At 48.7% G+C, this 24,716-nt stretch overlaps 1 protein-coding gene across 1 annotated transcript in view; it reads right to left on the bottom strand.

Moving 5' to 3' along the window:
- zbtb16b (zinc finger and BTB domain containing 16b) overlaps positions 1–24,716 on the bottom strand; it is a 56,633-nt gene that overhangs the window by 7,879 nt on the left and 24,038 nt on the right. The window contains exons 4-5 of the mRNA XM_076290361.1: positions 21,114–21,200; positions 3,570–3,740 (exon numbers count right to left, since the gene is read on the bottom strand). Coding sequence (XP_076146476.1) covers positions 3,570–3,740; positions 21,114–21,200 — 258 coding nt within the window. The remainder of the gene's footprint in view (positions 1–3,569; positions 3,741–21,113; positions 21,201–24,716) is intronic.

The following is a 24,716-nucleotide window of genomic DNA, read 5'->3' as shown; positions in this document are numbered from 1 at the left end:
GTGTGTGTGTGTGTGTGTGTTTACATTGCGGCCCCTCAGTACTCCAGTCTGCAGTGATGGCCGCTCTACACACACAAACACACACACCATACATCACACACACCCAGACACATACACCTTTCCTCTGACAGACACACACACTCACCTCATACATCAACCCCCCCCCCCCACACACACACAACCCAATCCAACCCGTAAACACACATACACACAGCTTCTTTATGACACACACACACACACACACACACAAACACACTTGTGCCTCACACACACACACACACACACAGAGCCTCCTTTAGAGACAATACCCAATTCCCTGAGCACATTTTTGCAGACGCTCAGATGTGTGATGGGTCCCATTTAAATTCAGCTCTCACTCAGCCAAGCTGATGAGCCTGGATGGGAGCTTTTCCAGCCCAGCCCAGCCCACGAATGAGCGCACACATGGACGAGACGAGAGAGAGAGATAGAGGGTGGGAGAGAGAGATGGGAGGGAGGGAGAGAGAGAGAAAGAGGGAAAGGAAGAGAGAGAGACGGAGAGAGGGAGGGAGGAGGGAGGGAGAAAGAGGAAAAGAGAGGGAAGGAGAGAGAGCAAGAGAGGGAAAGAAAGAGGGAGAGAGGGAAAGAGAGAGAGGAAGAAAGAGGGAGAGAGAGAAAGGGAGAAGGAAAGAGAGAGAGGGAGGAAGGGAAAGAGGGAGAAAGAGACAGACAGGCAGAGAGAGAGGTGGAGAGAGAGGAAAAGAGAGAGGGGTAGGAATCCGACAAAAGAAAAACAAAAAAGCAAACCAGAACAAAAGGGTAATAAAAGAATGAAGGAAAAAAGGCGTCCTCTCTAAAACGTGTGTATCAAGTCGTCATGGCGAGGCGGGCTAAACGCTGGCAGCAGTGCCACTCTGTCTGCCTAATGGATGATAGCGGAGCGAAACGCAGCCAGACTCCACGAACGCCATGCGCATGCCAATGCCCCTCTGCCTGCACACACACACACACACACACACACACACACACACACACACACACACACACACACACACACACACACGTGGGACCAAATACACATAAATCACATAGAGCCATCGAGATGGGCTTTTCAAATAAATAAAAACACAGTCTCACACACACACACACACACACACACACACACACACACACATACAACATTGCTCTCTAGTGTTGTGAGAGGTGGGGTTAAGAAGTCAAGGTGTGCCGGAGCTGTCTGGGGGAGCTGCTGATTCTCTTTAATAAATTTGCTTAAATCCGGCGCATAAATAAGCAGGTGGAGACTAATTTCTGGGGAAGCATCTCCCGCATCAGGAGTCTCATCTGAACCCATTAGACCACAACCAGGCAGCCCGAGCGTCATGGCAGCGGCAGCCGCGGACGCAGACTAGGAGGGAGGGGGGGCGACGGGGCTACAGGGCGAGTTAAAAACCACGGGCACGTTCTCATCCTCCATCACACTGCCTCTGTGAGTGCTGGGAAGAGAGAGAGGGAGGGAGGAGAGAGAGAGAGGAGAGAGAGAGAGAGAGAAAGAGAGACGGCCGTGACTGCTGCCTTTGTTGTGCGGCGCAAGGCTTTGCTCTGCACCGTAAACAACGCAAATCTGTCATCTCGCTCGCCGTCTCCCTCCATCTCTATCTCCGTGTCTTTTTTCGCTCCTCTTTCTCTCTCTCTCTCTCCGTCTCTCTCCTCTCTGGCGCAGCTGGGAACACAAGACGCCGTCGCTGTCTGCAAATGGCCTCCGTGTGGAGCGGAGGGAGGACAGCAATGGCATATTAATGAGAGGAAACTGCGTCTGGCGAACACACAGACACACAGCACAGCACAGCCCAGAGCAGACGAGGGGAGAGGAGGAGAGAAGGGGAGAGGAGGTGAGGAGAGAAGAGGAGAGGGAGAGAGGAGAGAGGAGAGAAGATGAGGAGAGAGGAGGAGAGGAGAGGAGAAAGCCCTAATGTATCCAATTGTCACATACACACACATCCTCAGACAGAGAGAGAGACAGACAGACAGATAGAAAGAGAGAGAGAGAGAGAGAGAAAGAGAGAGAAAGGCCATGGTGGAGCATGAGAATCTGGTCATGTTTTGAGAGGGGGATTAAAGTGACGGGCTAGCGCTAATGCTAATGCTAATCTGGACTCTCCTGCTCTGCATATTACACACACAGACACAAAGCAGGGGGAGTGATAAGGACACAACATAATCACACACACACACACACACCGTTTTTACACAGACCACACCACGGCTTCGGCCTGCTGCAGGGCATGAGAATGAGAGAGGACGTGCTCGGACACAGTCTGCGGTCAGACGTTAAGAGCTGCCTAGACCGGTGATGCCTAGAATACCTCCAGAGGAGAGTTCTCTCGGCTTCCTCTCGTTAATATTTAAAGACAGCGAGGGCGTCTTTAATAGGACAGCGCTGACCAGCGGCCAGCACAGAAACACACACGCGCACGCCGCCCAAAATAAGCAGAAACCTCAGCAGCACTCAGAGTTACTCACTGTGGAGTTGGAGACAGCTCTCTCCAGCTTTATCTGACCCCACAAACACCCTGAGCCACACACACACACAAACACATACACACATATGAACACACACACACACACGAACACACACAAACACACACACACACACAGATATGAACACAGACACACACACACACACACACACAAACATACATACATATGTAGACATACAAAAACACATACCTCTCTCTCAAACACACACACACACACACACACACACACCCTTGAATGCAGTAGTAGTGAATGGCGAATGGGAGAGGATGGCATTTAAGCAGACAGTTGGGGGCCTGGATGGGTCCTCTCTAATATGCACTTACAGAGACGAGGAACCGTGGTGTACACCAGAGAGAGAGAGAGAGGGAGGGATGGAGAGAAAGATGATAGAGAAAGAGAGATGAAGAGAGAATGGGATGGAGAGATCAGAGAGAGAAAGGGAGTGGTAGAGAGGGAAAAGAGGGAGAGGAGAGAGAGAGTTTGTGAAGGACAGACGGCCTAAATGCAACTGGAGCAGTGGAGAGCCTCTTAGCGCAAAAGCAAAGCAAGGGAACTTCGCGTTATTTCTGTCTCCCCACATTAAACATTTATCCTCGCAGTCTAGACTCCAACCAACACTGACGATCTGACTTATTTAAGGACAAAAAGGAAAGACTTCTCTCACTCTCTCTCTCTCACACACACACACACACACTCTCTCTATGGGAGATGGGGGAAGAAGAGGGCTCTGATGGTCTGTCTGGATTGTAAAACGCACACACACACGTGCACACACACACGCGCACACACACGCACACACACTTCCATCTTCTGTGTTCACCTGGGTGCTTTCATGGCTGCTGAGAACAGAAGGGCTGCACACTGAACACACACACACACACACACACACACACACACACATCCACAGACACACGCATACAGACACATGCTGTGTGTGTTTAAAAGCTAAAAGAATAAAAGAGATGCTGATGAATAGGGCGGCTCATCACAGGGGGCCGATGAGGGGCTGTCTGTGTGTGTGAGTGTGTGTGTGTGTGTGTGTGTCTTACCTGTGTGTGAGCGGAGATGTCGCTTGAGTGCAGTGTGACTCGGGAAGGTTCGGTCACATTCGCTGCAGATATAGCTGCGCACACCGGCGTGGACCTCCATGTGCTGCTGCAAAGCCTTCTGGGCAGCGAATCGCTTCCCGCACAGCAGACAGAACACTGCCATGTCAGAACCTGTGAAGCGCAACAAACACAGGAGAAAACATCTTCATTAGCAAACCATCAGAAAAGCTTTTTAATGATCACGACACACACACACACACACACACAGTCAGGACCTGGTCCTGGTGTGCCCCCCACACACACAAACACACAAACAGGACCGTTGTCACTTCTGCAGAATGACTTCAGATTCAGATTCAAAGTTAGACTCCTGAAATTAATCTTTGTTTTAACAACAGGGTGCTCACAGATGATGCCTACATCTTCACCGCTCACTCAAGTTCTCCAGTCTTTCTTTCTCAAACACACACACACACACACACACAGAGAGACAGACAGACAGACACACACTCTCACACACATGCAGATGAGTTTTGCCGCACAGTATCAATTGCATCAGTCAATAATGTATCTTTGGAGTAAAGCTGTCACTAATTTAAAATCCATGGAAACTCCCTGTGGCATGCTCATAAAGAGCGGGCTGGGATTGACTCTCTCCCAATCAATCAGCGTTCACAGACACACTCACACACACACACACACACTAGGCACACACACGTAAAAACCTGAGTGTGTCTGCAGCCAAGCGCTCAGGCATAATGGGAGTTTTGTGCAAATGTATTCTGACAGTCCTCCTAGCCCGGCTAACTCCCTTGCCTCGTCTCTCCTCTCTCTCCTCTCCTCCCTTCCTCCACCTCCTTCTCTCCTCTCCTCTCCTCTCATCTGCTAGAGGGAGGAATCGATCAGGAGGTGAAATTGTTGCATGAATCCTCAGAGAATTGAGAAGTGGGCAGGACGCTAAATAGAAATACAAAAGACAAATGTGTGTGTGCGTACACTGTGTAAATGTTTCAGAATAGAAAGCAGAGGCAGGCCTGGAGATGACAGAATGTGAATGTGTACAGCTCTAGCTGACCAATGCCAGCCATGCCACCCCCATTCCTCCATCACTCCATCTTTCTATCCCTCCAACCCCATTCCTCGATCACTCCATCCCTACTCCTCAATCACCCCATTCCTCTATCACTCCATCCCCACTCCTCAATCACTCCACTCCTCTATCACTCCATCCCTCTATCACTCCATCCCCATTCCTTCATCACCCCATTCCTCTATCACTCCATCCCCTCCTCAATCACTCCATTCCTCTATCCCTCCAACTCCATTCCTCTATCACTCCATCCCCCCTCCTCAATCACTCCATTCCTCTATCCCTCCATCCCCACTCATCCATCTCTCTATCACTCCTCTCTTCCATCTCTCTATCAGGCCTGCTTTCTCTTTGTGGCGCTTGAAGAACGGGAGTGCACATACACACCTCCCTAACACATCCCTCACTCACACACTCTCACACACTCACACACACCTCGTTGTAGCCGCAGAGCAAGCTCCCTTTTAGAGAGTCCGCTCTGGTTAAGGAAACGAGCAGCGAGGCTGAGATGCGCTCCTGGGGGGGGGGGGATTGAGGCCTCTGGTGTCTTTAGGAATAATTTACCTCAGCCTGGTGCAGAGTGGAGTGTGTGTGAGTGACTGTGTGTGTGTGTGTGTGTGTGTGTGTGTGTGTGTGTGTGTGTGTGTGTGTCTGTGTGTGTGTGTGTGTGTGTGTTGGGGGGACGGAGTGGCTCTATTTATAAGCTGGCCAGGCCAAAGAGAGGAGAGGCGAGGAAGATGAGGAGGAGGAGGGGGGGTGGTGGTGGTGGTGAGGGGTGGGGCTGAAGCCTCTGCTGCCCAACAGCAGTTTAATGGAGCTGAAGAGGCTGACAGAGTTCTTTAAGCAGCCTGAATGGCCCATTAATGGGAGAGCCGCTCTCCTCTCTGTTCCTCTCCTCTCCTCTCTCGGAGAGAGGAAGTGTCACTACCTCACCTCCTGTCCCTTCTCTCTCTCTCTCTCTCTCTCCTGCTCTCTCTCGCTCTGTCTCTATCTTTCTCAGAGTGGTTATCTTTCTCTCTCACTTGCTGCTGGCTGGAAATTGCTGTGTCCCTCTCCCCCTCTCTCTCTCTGTCACTTTCTCTCTTGTTCTTACTCTGTTTACCTCTCTCTCTCTCTCTTTCAGTTTCTCTCCATCTCAGATTCTCTCTTTCAGTTTCTCTCTCCTTGTTAAAACTTGCGGTCCTCTCTTGCTCTCTCCCTCCATAACTCTAGCCATCTCAAGCATGTTCTCTATCCCCTACTTCCCTTCTCCACCTTGCTCACTCTATCTCTCCTTCCCTCTCTTCCTCCACTCCCTCTCTCCACAACACTTTCAGCCTTCCACCCCTGGAGGGCGGCTCAGCCTGTTTGACAAGCACAGACAGAGATAGAGAGGCCTGACACACCCAAACCCGCAACACACACACACTTCATCAGGAGCTGGACATGAGAGCTGTCTGCTCACCGCTGTGTGTCTTACACACACACACACACACACACACACACACACACACACACACACACACACACACACACACACACACACACACACACACACACACACACACACACACACACACACACACACACACACACACACACACACACACACACACACACACGACTCTGTGTGCTGTCCAGTGGTATTCCCACCACCAGAGGGCTGAGGAAGGCAGTGGTGATGATTGGAATGCAAATACACACAGAAGCACACACACACAGGCATATGGACATTTGATATGTTTGTACATATGTGTGTCTGCTGGTGCATACATGACATGTAGTCTTGTTATGAGTGTGAGAGAGTGCATATGTGTTTGCAGGGTGGGTGGGTGTGGTAATTGGTATATGTAGTGTGTGTGTGTGTGTGTGTCTGTGTGTGTAGGGGGGTTGGAGCAAGTAGAGGTGGAGAGGGCTCTGAGAGCAAAGGCTGTGTGTATGAGAGTGTCTGTGTTTGTGTTGTGTGTAGCTTAGAGAGTGTGTGTGACAGGATGAATGTGTGTGTATATTTTAAATGTTATTGTTACCCGACAACTGCCCGTATGAGAATCCACCGATGTGTGTGTGTGTGTGTATGTAGGGGGGTTGGTGCTAGCAACTTATAGCAGTACTTAGAGCAAAGTGGCTGTGTTTTTGTGTAGTGTGTGTAGGTATCATGTGTGTAGCATAGAGTACGTGTTTGTGTGTGTGTGCGTGTGTGTATGTGTGTAGGGGGTTGGGGCAAGCAGCATGGAGAGGACTGAGAGCAGAGAGGCTGCTTTGTTAGGAGTGAGGGCAAAGGTCGCGGGGGCAGCGGGGCAGATGTGAAAACTCTGAGGCCAGAGGGGGAGGGAATGGGGGGGGGGGGGGGGGGGCAGGTCTGTGTGGCCCCCGCTGACACAAAGGACAATGAGCACAGCGCGGCCAGAGTGGACCTGAGAGAGACCCACCGCAGGAACCCTGCAGAGAGACCCCCCCCCCCCCCCCCCCCCCACTTCTCCACCGCCGCCCGGACGGGCCCTCATGCAACCTGAGCTTCACACACACACAAACACACACACACATACACACACACGGCCCTGAAACCTGTGTGTGTGTGTGTGTGTGAGAGACAGAGTCCCTCTTCGTCCAGTCAGTCATGTGTGCATTCATTCGTTCATTTACCAACGCATTCCTTCGTCACCCCCCATCTGTCTGTCCATTCATCCTACTATTCATTCTTTCGTTCATTGATTCATTCATTCACATGATCACCTCATCATTGCCGTGGCAACAGCCTTCAGGGCAGTCTATCTTAAGGCCAAGAGCCTACTGTATGCAGTCAACTCACCACAACATGAGAATAATACAACACAACAATACACAATACAACACACACACACACACACACCCCATCTAGCCTCCTGTTTGATCAGGGGGGCTAAGTCCATAATGTGTGTTAAAACATAAAAGATAAAAACAAACAAACAATCAGACAGAGCCTTGAGCAGAGTCTCCCACAGAGCATTGGATGCATGTTCACACACAGAGACAGACACTCTCTTACACACACACAGTCTTAATTAACATGTCTAATACCAGGCATCTGCTACTGGAGATACTTCTCAAACGCACCACTCGCTTTCAAACATGTTCCAATCATTAGAGCATCAAATATCAGTGGGAACCTAAGGAATTGGGGAGGGGGCAGGGGGGGGTGTGTGTGTGAGAGAGAGAGAGAGAGAGAGAGAGAGAGAGAGAGAAAGGAGAAATAAACAGAGAAATAGATATAACGAGAGATAGAGGATAGAGAGAAAAGAGAGAAATAGAAAGAGAGAGATAGAGAGAGAGAGCTAGGCAGTGCAGCCGGCGCATCTTAAGATCACGTTGAGCGGAGCATCTCGCGGAGCGGCTCTCTGTTCTCCAATCCTGCGAATCCCTTTTAATCAGATATGCGGCGAGCCGTCGCTACGAATGCGAAGCGGGTAATTAGTAAACAGGGGGCATCGCAGCGGCTTCATTGGCATTCGAGTGGGGTTAGCGTGTTGCATTTAAAATTCAGCCTGATGAGGTCTACAAAATCAAACCATTTGTTACTGCTATTGAAGGGCCTTCAGGCAACAGGCAATTAAATTGGAATTAGTGTTGAGAATGAGATACAGAAGACTCATAGCCAGAAGGAGAAAACTGTCAGGATGATTTCTAGACCTCCATCACAACAACAGTTACGGACACTTCAGAGTAAACAATCTGATCTCTCTGGGTTAGTGCACCTACGCTACCTGGCTGCGTGCGGTTCAAACGGGGGAGTTTTTGTGTCTCGGTCCTCATCTCATATTTCACACGTGTTGCACAGTTGCCTTTATTCTCCCTGAGAGCCACAAATTGGAGACAAAGACACAAAGGGAGATTCATTCTTCAAACAGCCCCCTCCCAACAGGTGAGCGCGCCGTGCAGGTGAGATAGTCTCTGGCGGAGCCTGTTCAGCCATACAACAGTACAAGTTTTCAATACAAAACTGCACATAAAAAAAACACTGTTCTTACAGCATTAGCAGCTCTCTGCGGTAGCTCTGCAGAACCACTCACAGGAACCCAGAACGGTGTCTAAACCTCTGGGCCCTTCAGATCCACTCTCAGGACATGGAACCGTGTCCAAATCCCTGGGCCAATCAGAACCACTCACAGGAACCCGGAACCATGTCCAAACCCCTGGGCCCATCAGAACAACTCTCAGGAGCCCAGATCCAGTGAGCACTTCTACGGTTCTCCTCAATCGGGGGGTCAGAGACATTCTTGCTGCCGTGCAATTATGTGACCGCAGCTAGTGCCTGTGTCTGTGCCTGTGCGGAGGAATGCATTGTACCTTAGCGCTACGCTATGATTTATCTCTGCGGCCATCTGGACAGTGAGAGCACAATGCGGCTTAGGGGCCAGAGTGACCCTCTGCATTCTCCGCGCCTGCCGACTTGACCCCCTTACACAGCTAAGCTTTTATACGTCGCCCCCTCCTTTAGAACCCCACACTGACCAGCCTCTTTTCCCACTCAGGGCTGTGGTCAGTTTCTCTCTCTCTCTCTATCCCCCTCTCTCTCTTTCTCACACAGGAACAAAAGGCTCACACTGCCCCCTCGCCTAAAAGGGAGGAAATAGCCGTCGCGGCAGTGTGTGTGTGTGTGTGTGTGTGTGTGTTTTTTCTCCTACATTCTCTTTTTTAAGACTAATTGAGAGCAGACGGCTGATGTGTAAAATAATCAGCCGCTATTGGACGGCATGATAAACAGATTACCAAAAAAAGATGGACGTGTGTGTCTGAGGTGCGTGTTTATGTTGTGCTTTTTACAAGCTTGTGGACAAAGACTGTTTGTGGCTCAAGCTGCTTTTTGCTTTCTGGAGACGTGTTTGCAGACGGTGGGTTTTGGCGTGATGACCAGAGGCTGTGGTGCCTCACACACACACACACACACACACACACACACACACACACACACACACACACACACACACACACACACACACACACACACACACCTCTGCTTCTCTGTCTTCCATCGTGGCCCTTCACTAAACATGTGTCCCTTTATATCACCTCTGCTTCTCTGTCTTCCATCGTGGCCCTTCACTAAACATGTGTCCCTTTATATCAATTCAGTCTTTCAATAAGACAGAAGAGAAAAAAGTATACGGAATGCTATTCAATATATGTGAATGCGAGTGGAAGCGTGTTCGTGTGTATGTGTGTGTGTGGGTGCACGCATGTGTGTGAAGCCTTGAAATCTGCATGGTCTAGTCACATTATTCCGAGAACAGTACAGTGCATTTAAAGAAGACAAACCCGTGTGACAGAACAGGTGGCAGCTGACCTAGAGTAATGAATTTAAAAGCTTCCATTCTTCCACAAATATGTTCCATCTAGAGCGGACATGACCACGTGAGAAAAAAAACCCACGGACGTCCATTTAAGGGAAGAGAAAAGGTGGCCAATATATCAGAGAATACCGCTGCTGTTCTACATCCTCGCAAAAACGCGACTGCCTCACTGAACTTATAACATTGATATGTAATTTTCTTTTCTCGTTCCTTATTCACTCAAAAAAAAACAAAAAAAAAACAGTGAATTTTGAGTGAATAAGAAAAAAAAAATCTGAATGTCTCTGTGTTAGAGTATCTGTGTGTATGAATGTATTATAGGGACAACAGTGTCATGTATCTTAAGTGTTGAAGGTAATAAGAATGCCTTGTGTAAAGTGAGGTAAAATGTTTAATGTGACTGAATAAGGTTCTATTCACTGGGGACACCTCTGGATTCAACCTTGACAGAAGCGAGGCATTGTGTCCACTGAATCACCGCAAACGTGCGTACAACACCATGCATTTCTCCTGTCTACTCTAACGTGTGCTGGTTTTGTTGAGTGTAGTTTGTGCTGTGACCAGCAGGGGGAGCTCTGAGGAGCAGCAGTGAGCGCTCAGACCTGAAATAACCCCCCAGACAGCCCAGGCCAACCCAGCCCAGCAAACACACACACACACACACTGGTTTATTCAGCAGCTCTCAGCCCTCCAGAAGCACCGTGGACGCGCTGAAAGCCTCCCTCCCTCCTGCTCTCTCTCTTCCTCCACCACTCCTCTGCTTTGCACATTACCGGCTCCCCGCTGTGTATCTGTGTGTGTGTGTGTGTGTGTGTGTGTTTCAGGCTGAGGCATGAGTGTATGATAACCTCTGACACCTCTGAGAGGCTGATGAGGTTCGCAATCATCCACCTGCCGCCCTTCCAACAAACACCATGACTCTTCCATCACATGCTCCACTAAAAACACTACTCAACACTACAAACACCATGACTCTCCCATCACATGCTCCACTACAAACACTACTCAACACTACAAACACCATGACTCTCCCATCACATGCTCCACTACAAACACTACTCAACACTACAAACACCATGACTGTACCACATGCTCCACTAAAAAAAACGATTCAATAATTTGAACGCTATTCAACACTCCAAACACTATGACTTTGTCCCACACTTTCCACTACAAACACCATTCAACACTACAAACACCACCTATAAACACTATCAATACCTGAAAAGAACACCACCTAACACCTCAATTATCAAACAACACTATGAACACCATCCATCACTGCAAACACATTCCATCATACACCATCCATCACTGCAAACACTACCCCATCAATACAAACACCAACTAGCACTTTAAAGACCACTCCACCTACAAACACACTCACTCAAACAAACACCCAAACACCCAAACCCCCCCCCCCCTTCCACACACACACACATATACATTCCTGTAAACCCACCATCCACACTCACTGTTATCCCTGCAGTGGGCTGATTTTGCTCTCCCCACATACACCGGGCCTGGTGAGAACACACACACACACACACACACACACACACACACACACACCCTGCCGCAAGTGACTGCAGCCCTAGTTCGACTGAGAGAAGCCACTGGCCTACATTTTATGCGGAGACGCAAACAGAGCTCAAGATTTATTTCCTCTTTAATCCATTCTGAGAAAATATTGTAAAATAAAATATTTAACAAGATACAAACTAATCTCAAACGATGGAGTTGGAAAAATAATTTCAAATAATCTAAAAAGAATGGATTTAGCTCATCACAGGCAGGATAATAAGATTTTAATATGAGAAAAAGACTAAAATTCAATTGCAAATAATGTTTTTGATTCATTTGTAAGGTATTAATTTCCCATCTTGGCACTGAAATTAGTTAATGGAAAAGCTTGAGAGCAAGCTTCTTTTTTAAATGTATTTTTTAGTCAAACTGCAGTAGTTGGTGTGGTGTCCATCCTGTACCCTGTAAATCTCTGTTTTCCCCCAAACTCCCCTTGTCCCCCCATCCCAGTAAGAGGCTTTGCGGTGGAGTCAGACCCACAGAGCACACTGTGGGGGTGTGTGTGGGGGGTGGTGGGCCAGGGTTGCAGGGGGAATAAAGGCTTTCTAATTGACGTGTCGGCGCTCTCCATTTTTCCCAGGCTGCGGAGAGAGGCCAGCTGACGAGCCCCTCACTGTACAAAAGACAGCGGGTTTACTCTAAAATCACTCCCCCCGACCTCCGACCCCCCGGCCCAGCACCCCTCAATGGCATTAAAATAATAAACACTCTGACGTCATCAGCTGAGGCTCGGACGCATCGCCTGATTGGCTGCCTGGGTGATCAGTATCTCTTGCTTTTACAGAACTGCAGGGTTATTAGTCTGTCAAATGCTAAAACTCTAACCTAGCCTAACCAGTGTGCGGAGCTGCACTATAAAACGCTTAACAGCCTTGTCTATTTTCAGCCACATGTGACTACACTAAAAACACTCACCTACCAAATGTAACCCAACCCATGTGTGTAACTGTATGACCTCTTCGGAAAACCAAAATGACAAACAGAATAGGGTTGCTGTGCTATATTTAACTACAAAAATATGAACAACAAAACATTTCATAACAACATCTATAAGTGTATTTATAGGAACATTATTTGTGCAGGTGTTGGAGACTGAAGGATTTAGGTTTAGTTTTCCATTGAGCAGGAGTTGCCTCGTGTCTAGGGGGTAGGGAGGGGTGGTTTGGGGGCTGTAGAGAGGGGTAAACATGGGGGGGGGGGGGGGGGGCTTCCACCGGCTTCATCCCTGGCAAATACCCACAGACACGCAGGGAAAACATAGCTGTGAGACATTCCACCTGGAACAGGAGATCAGATTCCTGCCACAAACACAAACACACACTACACACACACACACACAAGACAGGGTGTACAAACTAGTAGCACACACACACACACACACACACACACACACACACACACACACACACACACACACACACACACACACACACACAGGATGTGGCCAGCCTTTGTTTGGTGTATTCACTTATCACCACTGCTTTATCTCACGCGCACTGGACAAGAATTAGCCGTGGCTCTGAATCGGCTGCTGTTTGGCCAAATGAAGCCCAGGCGTTGTCTGATGTCTACAAAGACTGAATGGGGGTTAGGGATTTGAGCCTTGCTAAATTTGAAGAGCGGTAAATTTGTCAAATCGACAAACCTTGTCACCAGGCAACCAGGGCTCTGCTGGCCTTTGTTTGGGGTGAAGAGCGCAGGTTAATCCCTGCATTCACAGCAGCCGTTACTTTGGGGTCTTTTCAGCAGCGCGAGCACGCACGCACACACACACACACACACACACACACACACACACACACACACACACACACACACACACACACACACACACACACACACACACACACACACACACACACACACACACACACACACACACACACACACACACACACACAGAGAGAGAGGGGGGGGGGTGTTCATAGCCTCCTATCTGCTCTGCGAGCACTCTTGTGGTGTCACACTGTAAGGGCGAATGAGGATCTCACAGCCACAGTCAGAAAACAAAAAAAAATAAAACCAAACCAACCAAAAAAAACAAAAAAAACGGATCCAGCCCGCCCTCGGCCCTTACACGGCACCCAAGTCATGATGGAGGCAGATGGACATGTGTACACTAAGGTGGACACTAGCCACTAAGGTTTGCAACCAACACGTGTGTGTGTGTGTGTATGTGTGTGAAAGACTGAGACAGAGAGAGAGTCTGTGAGAGAGAGAAAGTGGGGAGACACCAACACACACACACACACACACACACACACACACACACACACACACACACACACACACACACACACACACACACACACACACACACACACACACACACACACACACACACACACACACACACACACACACACACACACACACACACACACACACACACACACACACACACACACACACACACACACACACACACACACACACACACACACACACACACACACACACACACACACACACACACACACACACACACACACACACACACACACAGGCCTGATGTGTTACAAAGCCGATGTAATCCATGGGATCCTGATGGCCATGTGGCCCTAACTAGGGCAGTTGAGTCGGACAGGACAGAGACGACTCCGCCCCCTAGAGGGGCGTGTAAGTGTGTGTGTGTGTGTGTGTGTGTCAGCAGGGCCAGAAGTCAGAGCTTTAAAAGAAACTTCCAAAATAAAGACCCAACTTCACACAGAAAAAAACTAAATACTACTGGAGATTCTTGAGCCGCAGGACTGATCTCACAAGTCTGCTAATGAACCATCAAAACAGCAATATTTATATGACTGAAATGTATACTAATATAAACAATATCACAAAAATATAGACTTACAACACTAAACAATACATTGAGTGAATGTGACTCATTCTTAATGTGCATTTTATCTTTATTATGGTGTTAATAGTGTTCTCTATTTAAAGGTATGTGATGAATTATTGATGTTATTACTAGTATTGGTCAAGCAGCTCCTGTTTGGTAAGGGCCAGGGTGTAATGGCCATGATGTTTGTGTTGTCACTCGATCCCCTTTCCACACATTCCACCTTTCATGTTGCTTCACTTGAGCTTTAGGCTGGGAAAGGCTCTGTGTGTGTGTGTGTGTGTGTGTGTGTGTGTGTGTGTGTGTGTGTGTGTGTGTGTGTGTGTGTAGAATGTGTCCATTCTAACACCCTCAGTTCCAACCCCACCCTGCCATGCAAGGGTCATGCAGTTCTCCACACCCACACACACACATACATACAACACACATGTGTCTGAGTGTGCAGTACCTGGTGTGACCCGGGCCGTAGTGTGTGTGTGTCTGTGTGTGTTCAGACTGAGACACAGGCCCCGGGTGACCCTGGCAGCGGGCCCCTGCTGATGCGTGTGTGTGTGTGTGTGTGTGTGTGTGTGAGAGGCGGTGTAATCTGGCCGGGTGAGGAACAGCTTCTTTAATTATTAACACAACAAGAGATACGCGCTCGTGTTTAACCACTGTTTATTGGGTGGCCCAGTTCGCCACCATCACACGCTGTTCCCAGCCACAGCTTCCCATGTTCTGTTCCAGCTCACAAAAAATGGCTAGCATATTTTCCCGTCCGCCGACGACTAAAAATAAAAAAAGGCACAAGAGGAGCTCCAGGAATTCAGCTGAGGGCAATGTGTGTCTGAGTGTGTGTCTGTCTGTGTGTGTTTCTACTTTGTGGGTACTGTATGTCTGTGTAAGTGAGTTTATGTGTGTGTGTGTGTGAGTTAGGAGGGAGCAGAGGGCATTAGGAGGAAGCTGACTGTACACACAAAAGGCATTAAGAGGCGGCTCTTGCCCCGAGGCACACAGGCAGTCTTTGTGGCTCTCATTTGCATTTGCCCAACTAATCCAATCTCATTTCTCCGGCCTACCAGCCTCTTTCCACCAGTAAATATACTGTCATTTCTCTGGCCTACCCAGTGCTTTCCACCGCTAAATATATTTACTCTTTGAGGATGATGCTACGCCGCAGCAACGCTCAGACACGGCTACGTGCGAAAAGGGAGGCTCTGCCTCCCTCCTCTGTCTGTGTCTGTGTCTGCGCCTCATTCGCTCTCTCGCTCCCTCCGTCTCTGCCCGCTCTTTCATGCCAGGCACGGCAGCCTAGCCTAGCCTAGCGGCGGCGGCGGCAGCGGCGGCAGCGAGGAGAGAGCAGCAGTGGCGGGCGCTTTATTTTGGGCAGCTGTAATCTAGGTCAGCTCGGAGACGATGACAGCGTCGGAGCCCGAGCACAGTAAACAGGAGCGCATGATGTTGTTTTTCTCTCGAGCCGATGCAACACTGGCACCAAATGCCACCCGCCTACCCCCACTCCGCTACGCCTCCCACCCTCGCACACAGTCTCCCTCATCCGGGTACAGTCCTGCAGGGCACATCTGCCCCCTTCTAGCCCTCCAATGGGGCAGTGGAAGGAGAGCAGGGAAGAACTGTACTGCTCTCTGCTTCCTCCAGTTCGTGTTGATAAATGGAGATCTGGCCTGGCTCAGTATACTTGGCTCACTGTCATAACTCTTGGCAATAACAACCTAGGGCCAGAACGTTCTAGGAGAGCATGTGTGTGTGTGTGTGTGTTAGTGTGTGAGAGAATGTGTGAGCACTCTCTCTCTCTCCCACTCTCTCTCCGGACGTCCCACGAGAGCGGGAAGATTTAATATGACGATCGGCAACTCCGGCCAAAGCATCCCAGCTATGTAAACAGGAGACCAGAGGACGTTATATAACCATCAGAAAGGGCCGCTCTTATTGTGGCAAATGTGAAATAGTTGAGGAGGATTTGTCAGAGGTGGGCACCGAGTCTAACCTGACCACCCCACCCGCGGTGCCACCCACCCCCCAACCCCCCACCCTGCCTGGCAGTGCTGCCAACTGTGAAAATGAGACCTGGATGTTTACAGCTTTGGGAGAGGAGCGAGAAAATTCTGGCCATGGTTAACACCACCTCGATGTCGACATGCATTAAGTATTTATGCCCTGTGTGCCACACACAGTTACAGTTACATGCCAACGTTTTTCAGAGGGCTCTCGTCTTTCTCTGCCCCTGGAACACACGCCACAGATATAGCAACTCACAATGTGGCATTGGCCTTACAGTACGTCTCAACGACGACAACAACGGGCTGGCAGGGTGTAATGGAGCAGTGGCCTGATCATAAAAGCACAGTGTCCAGCACAAAGGGAAGCCTTAGAGAAGAGCCGCTGCTTTGTTGCTCAATGACATCACGCCACTTCAACGGACTGTACGGCAATTCTGCAGCACACTGTTGAAGGTTTATGACGCGCCCCCTCTTTCAAGGGGAACTGCTGTGGATGGGCTATTGCCCCCCCATTAGACACTCACACACACTGCAGGACGTCGTAAACGACAATCTGGAATTCCAGGAGGCTGGACAGGTCTGGTGAACCCCATCCAGCTGACCAGAGCATGGCGGAGAGGCGCAGATAAGCAGGGAGAGGAGAGAAAGAAAGAAATAAAGAAAAAAAGAGATAGCGAGGAAACAGAGAGAGGAGAGGAGAAAGGATGGAGAGAGGAGAGGAAGGGGAGAGAAGAAAGGAGAGAAAGAGAGAGAGGATAGGGGAAAGGAGAGGAGAGGAGAAGGGATGGAGAGAGGAGAGGAAGGGGAGAGAAGAAAGGAGAGAAAGAGAGAGAGGATAGGGGAAAGGAGAGGAGAGGGAACAGAGAGAGGAGAGGAGAAGGGATGGAGAGAGGGGAGGAAGGGGAGAGGAGAAGGGATGGAGAGAGGAGAGAGAAGAAAGGAGAGGAGAGAAAGGGAGAGAGGAGAGGGGAGGGAGTGAGCAGGGTCGAGGCCTCAGCCATCCAGACACAACGTTACATAATCTCCAGCATGTCTGTGACACACGCACACACACAGTCTGTCTGTCTACAAGTTGAAGCAGGCCCATCTGTGTTTTTTTGTTTGATGTTTTATTTTCTTAAAATCTCTCTATCATATATGTTAAAGACCTGTCATCTCATAGAGGGACAACTTGCTGTGTGTCTGTGTTAAGTGCTAAAGATGTGTCTTGTATTAGAGGGAATCTCTCTGTGTGTGTGTGTGTGTATGCATGTGTGTGTAAAAAACCTATCCTCTGTTATAGAGAGCCGAAGTCACGCCCCTTCCGTTAGCCACCATGGGACCTGTCTTTCAAAAAATTTGAACGGCAGTCTATGAAAAAAGAAATTATTTTATGGTCCCGGTTGACTTGTGCCTTTAATTACCCATATGATGTTTGTCAATTTTAAAGACAAATTTTCATGTAAAGACATGTAAAGGCAGTTTGTTTCAAAACTATTGAATTACAACATTGTGAAAGATCGTAATTCCAACGACTACAAATCCATCGGTCGCGCTAGTTAGCCCATTCATAGCCACACCCTGGATTGTACAAGTATACCAGCAACAGGTCTTTCTTGGGCTTCCCTTGCCGATGAAAATACCATGAGTCAGAGGATTAAACACATCAGGTAAGTTGTATTCCTCCATAGAGTGTACATAAACTACTGTTAAGTGAAAGATCTGGTAGCAAGATGTAACCGTCAACTAGCATAACAGCTAGTCGTATCGTTTCATTACGTTGGTGACGTACATCGTTCGACACGAGAGATGTAGCCTAGTCCACTGAGCGGATTCGCACAAAAACAAAATAACTTTTAAAGTCTATCAAACAACAGTACTTTGACGTGAAAAATTATCTTTTAAATTCACACACATCATAACCAAAAAAGAATTGTTATCTCTCCATTGACTCCCGTTCATAGTTTTTTGAAAGATAGGTCCCATGGACCGGAAGTAGAAAGGCGTGACTTCGGCTCTCTATAGACTTCTCCAGAATAAGTCCCGCCTCCGTAACTTCCGTATCCATCCAACTTCCGGGCGTGGATTGTCTATGGGGAATAACATGGCGTTTCGAAATATCATACCGGTAAAACATCTGTAGGTAGCGAAGTTGAAAAAGCTGGTGGGCAGATTGGCCTACACACTTCTGCCATATAGTTTCCACTGGATTTTTTGATTGTCGGTGCCGTTTAAGTAGTATACTATAGACTATTCTACTCAAACGGCACCGAAAATCAAAAAATCCAGTGGAAACTAGATGGCAGAAGTGTGTAGGCCAATCTGCCCAGCAGCTTTTTCTACTTTGTCACCTACAGAGTTTGACAGGTACGATCTTTCAAAACGCCATGTTATTTCCCATAGACAATCCATGCCCGGAAGTTGGATGGATACGGAAGTTAGGAGGCGGGATATATTCTGGAGAGGTCTATAGGGAAATGTACATGTCTCTCAGAGGAGAGGCTAGCAGTGACACAGGGCAGAGCCACATTAGCCCTCAGCTGATCACACACTCACAGACACACTCTAGTGGAGGAGTGATTATTAAAATTAAATCAAATAAAAAAGTGTGTGTGTGTGTATGAGGTGGACTGGGCCGTGACTCACTCACTGAGTTTCCCCATGGTGGGGACACAGAGTACTGGCAGAATGGCAAAAACATGATCACACACAAACACATGCAAACACACACACACACGCACACATACAGGAATGTTCTGAGGCCTGTAGTCATCGCACATGTGCCAAATACCCAGCTGTCTGCATGGGCAGCTCTTCAGAACACATTTTAATCTATCAGAAATGCTGACATATTGCCACGGTGCAGGTAAGTGCAGGCCGACGCACCAATGCTAACCTGCCCATACATCTCTCCCTTAGTAGGCTACACACTAAATGGTTCACAGATCTCTCCTTCAGTAGGCTACATGCTACCCAGCCCATAGATTCCTCCTTCAGAGGACTACATGCTAACCACCCCATTGATTCCTCCTTCAGAGGACTACATGCTAACCAGCCCATAGATTCCTCCTTCAGATGACTACATGCTAACCAGCCCATAGATTTTTATTTTAGTAGGCTACACACTAACACTAACCTGCCCATAGATTCTTCCTTCAGTAGGCTACATGCTTACCTGCCCACAGATCTCACCTTCAGTAGGCTACACACTAACGCTAACCTGCCCATAACTCTGTCCTTCAGTAGGCTACAATGCAACCTGCCCATAGATCTCTTCTTCACTAAGCTAAACCCTACGCTAACCTGCGCATAAGATTCCTCCTTCAGTAGGCTATAAGCTAACCTGCCCATAGATTCATCCTTCAGTAGACTATAAGCTAACCTGCCCATAGATTCCTCCTTCAGTAGGCTACATGCTTACCTGCCCACAGATCTCACCTTCAGTAGGCTACATGCAGCGTACATGGTAACCTGCCCATAGATCTTCTTCAGTAAGCTACATGCTAACCATCCCACAGATTCTTCCTGCAGTAGGCTGCATGTACATGGTAACCTGCCCATAGATCTTCTTCAGTAGGCTATATGCTAACCAGCCCACAGATTCCTCCTGCAGTAGGTTACATGGTAACCTTCCCAAAGATTTGTCCTTCAGTAGGCTATATGCTAACCAGCCCACAGATTCCTCCTGCAGTAGGCTATATGCTAACCAGCCCACAGATTCCTCCTGCAGTAGGCTACATGCTAACCTGCCCACAGATCTCTCCTCACAGGCTTCCACTGGCAAACCAAAAGCACACACAGGCCCTCCTGCCAACAGGTTTGTATCAGTTACAAAGTCCATTTCAGCGTTTAATAATCTGCTTACTTGTGGAGGAAAGTGGATTTCTGAATGGACAGCTCAACCCCATTCTAGAAAAGAGTGATTAAATGGGTGCCTCTCTGAGACACTGGGACTGGTGTGTGTGTGTGTGTGTGTGTGTGTGTGTGTGTGTGTGGCTATGAGAGTCACACAGAGAACCCAGAACCCAACAGTTCCACCAGTCCAAATGTCAATATGGAAATCAACAGTAGCAAAGGATCACATGAACACAGGGGTTGTCACATGCACAGCACTCAGATACTGTATCAGATGTGACCGTGGCCCCCAAAACACACACACACACACGCACGCACAAGGGTCATCTCTGACAGAGCCCGGCCCTTTCTGGCAGGTTACTGTTATGGCCGACCGCAGAGCTGCTGAGTCACATAAACAATATGGAGCCTTTCATACACAAACACACACACACCGCTGTGCTGACAGCATGATCCATGGGGGTGAAACTGGGTCCGGCACGCTGTGCTGGTCAGTGTGTGTGTGTGTGTGGGTGGGGCGATGGGTGCCAGAGCTCCAGCGATCACCAGTGCTGTTGGCACTGTGCCCACCATTATTAGTGGTTGAAATCCAAGATGGCCTCTCAAACCGCTCCTGAATTATGAAGCTGCACGTCAACAACCTGTTTCCTGCTCAGGGACCTCTATACATGTAGCTGTGCATGATTTTGTGTGTGTGTGTGTGTGTTTGTGTGTAGGACTACAGATCTGTAACACTGTAACATGAAATTAAATAAAGTATATAAGATATCTGTGTGTGTGGGTGTGTGTGTATGTATGAGGACATACAGTATGTGGGTGTGACTGTATACAGTGTGTGTGTGTGTGTTTTTATGTCTGTGTTTACCTTTGGAGTGTGTGTGTGTTTTAACTTACTTGAGTGTGTTCTCCTGTGAGCCTCCAGCTCCTCCTCCTTGGAGAACTGATTGCCACACTGATCACAAACGAGTGCTTTCGCTCCGGCTGTATGGAGAAGAGAAGACAACGTTAGAACAAACACACACACACACAGAGAGAGAGAGAGAGAGAGAGAGAGGTTTGGATGATCGGATCTTCAATCTTAGGATGAGATGAAATATGATTTTGGCGTTGGGAAGAGAGAACACACACCAACCTCCCCACAAACACACATTCCTCCTTTTTTATGGCCGCGCTGAAAAAGTTCAGAATGTTCCTAAAGACATCACTGGGCATAAACTCGCTTCTGCGTTGCATAAGAGAGAACAAACTGTACCTAATGAGGAAAGCACAAGCTCAAACACACACACACAAACACAAACACACACTCAAAACAAACACACACACACACACACACACACACAAATTTGCTATAAAAAAAAGCATGGCTGAAAAGCTGAGCGCAGGGCTGGTGGTATGATTGTGAGTTGGCACAGTGTGGTTGCTCTTTGCAGACTTATTTACAGTGAGCTTTTATCAGCGGTCGGTGTGTGTGTGTGTGTGTGTGTGCGTGTAGTACACAGGCTGGCTGTGCCAGAGCCTCAGGACGCACTGTTCCCAACCACAAACACACACAGATACACAGCTCTATTTATTTTATTTAGGCAGCCAGGAGACAAGTTAACCCTCACCACCACCGTCACACACACACTCACACACACACACACACAGTCCATTACAGCAGCAGCTGCGTATGGGAGAGAGAGCAGAACAGAAATCATTAGCACATGTAGAACGCCATTTCCTGATAGAGTGTGAGAGTGAGGAGTGATGTGCTCACAGTGACCAGTGTGTGTGTGTGTGTGTGTGTTTCAGCCCAGACGCCGAGCTCTACTTCTGTCATCCTCCTGGGCTCCCTCTCTGTCTGAGCCATTTGCATGAACAGAGGCTGCCTCTATTTATAGCGTCCTACAGCCACCTGTTAAGACGGCCATTCTTCCCTCAGAGAGGCGCTCAAGTAGGCCAGGCCGTGCCCGCAGTCGAGAGTTCGCTTGGCACAGATCGATACCTCTGACTAGCCACCAGACACTCACACCTTTACAGTCTTCGCTCTACTCTGGCTTTGGCGTGTGTGTGTGTGTGTGTCAGGGACAGGCAGGTTTTACACCTCATCCTGCCACATGTGGAATGATGGCATCAGACGCAACCGTTGGGGTTAGCTGCCATCAGTCTCTCCTGTCGTTGTGACACAGTATTTACGGTGCAGGTATATGTCTGCGTGTGTGTGTGTGTGTGTGTGTGTATGTATGTCCATGCAGTCCGCCTCTTTTCTCATATCCAGGCACTGTGTGTTTACGGTGTCATAAATGACCTAATTTCTGCGGAGCTCACATGGAAGCCATCTGTTTACTGTTTCTGTGTTTCCACTGAGGACACCCTTTCCACTGGCCGCACTTTCACATGTGTCACGAACACCCGGGTCACATACTTCTATTAAACTGTCTAAACGACACAGGATGGAGAGGGAGGGAGAGGAGGAAAAGAGAGAAAGAATAAAGAGATTGTAAAATAAAGAAAGACAGATAGAGTCAGTGGTTTCCATATAGTTTTTTTTTCTCTTTAGCTGTGGTGGACAGTGACTGTGTTTTTAGTTTCCTGGCTGCCCCCCCCCCCCCCCCCCCACACACACACACACACACACAGCGAAGCGGCAGTTTCCCTTTCCTGTGAGTGAGGAGGCTAGTCTGGGGGAGATAGCCAGCAGAGGAAATTCCTGGTGAGAAATTGCCATCCGTCTAAGAGAAGAGAAAGAGAGAGGGAGAGAGAGGGAGAGAGAGACAGAAAGGGTGGCAGAGAGAGAGAGAGTGAGACAGAGCCGGGGGAAAATGAGACAGAGAGACTGAGACAGCAAGAGAAGGATAGAGAAAAAGAGAGGGAAAGGAGAGGGAGAGAGAAATAAAGAGAGGATGAGAGAAAAAGAGAGAGCTGTTTGATTCTCTAATGTCCCTCAGAAGTCTCTGACCCACTTAAACGAGACTTCTGGCCATCACAATGCTCCCGCACTCCAGAGAACAGAGCGCAGACACACGCACGCGCGCAAACACACACACACACACACACACACACACACACACACACACACACACACACACACACACACACACACACACACACACACACACACACACACACACACACACACACACACACACACACACACACACACACACACACACACTTCATTCTGGGACACATCAGGTCTGTTACCATCAACTACAGCTGAATGATTTTGCCACAGGATATCATGATTCTAATTACGTTAATAAATATAGCAATGATAATGTTCAATAATAAATGATCACCAATAGGTATTATGCATTTAGGAGAACAAACGTCGTTCTGAAGCAATTGTGTAAAATGTTTTTATGAGACTAATTTAAATGATTGGGATTTTGGTCTAAATTCAGTTTTATACTGAAACGATACAATTACAAAGTGTGCTTAAAATGATATATAATAAAATGTAATTATGATATAAAATAATACAGTCTAACTATATATAATAAACACACATACACACACATAGGAATATTTTTTCAGGCTATTTTTGCTCTGCATATTGTAGGTAAAGTCCTTATGACTCTTTAGAGTGCCCCCACACCTAAGGGAGCAGCTAGGGAGCTGATGCTTTTCCCAGTCTCTTCTCTCCTCCCCTCTTCTTTTCTTTCTCCATTCCTCTCTCTCCTCCTCCTACTCTCTCTCCTCCTCTCTCTTCTCCTCCTTCCTTCCCTCCTGTCCAGGCCCAGAGAGCGTCTCCGTGGCCTCCGTGAGCCTGAAGCCTGTACCTTCGCCAGCCACCACAGCCAGGTCGCATTAGTGGGACACAGACGCGCGGTCCCTGGGTGTGCGCCGTTAGATCAGCGCTCAAAATATTTTGGGTTGATTCGCAATGCTTGGTGCGACATCCTCACTCTGAGAGATCCTCACTGTCAAAGCTAATGATTTGACAGCTATTTTTTTCCTCCTGCCGCCCATCACACCTCCAGCTGAACATGACTGAGGTGAGGATCAGGGATTAGCTCACAGACAGAAAGCCTGTGTCACAGACGCCCCCCCCCCCCCCCCAACCACGTCTCAGCCACGTCCGGGCCAGGCGGGGGCCAGCACCGGAGGCTGCGGCGGGCTACTGATCAGTGAGGGCGAGCACGTTTGTGAGCGTGCTCAGTGCAGTGCGTCGTCTGGCGCACAGCAGGCCTGGCTGCTCCTTGATGTGGCGTACCTGGAGCGACGCGAGGGGAGGCGAGGCGACGCGAGGGGAGGCGAGGCGACGAGACTCTGTGTCGCTCTGCATCGCACTGCGACTCGTGTTTGATAAACGGTGTTTTGACACGCCGCCGTTGTCTAGAGCACAGCGCATTCGTCTGTGCCACCCCCGACCGAACCCCCCCCCCCCCCCTCCCTTGTCTGTTCCTTTTTAGACAGGAACGTCTCTGTGCAGAGGGAAAAATGATGAAGCAAATCCAAAATTCAATAGCTTGGCGTTCCGTAGTGTTCTGTTTTAGAAGGCACAGAGTGTACTGT

This window comes from Alosa pseudoharengus, unplaced genomic scaffold (assembly GCF_046254945.1).
Source record: "Alosa pseudoharengus isolate Yale_2024_CS ecotype anadromous, Long Island Sound unplaced genomic scaffold, YU_APseudo_1.1 YU_APseudo_1.1_scf_18, whole genome shotgun sequence".
Lineage (NCBI taxonomy): Eukaryota > Metazoa > Chordata > Actinopteri > Clupeiformes > Clupeidae > Alosa > Alosa pseudoharengus.
Note: the sequence above shows the minus strand (reverse complement) of the source record. Positions and strands in the feature narration are given on the sequence as shown.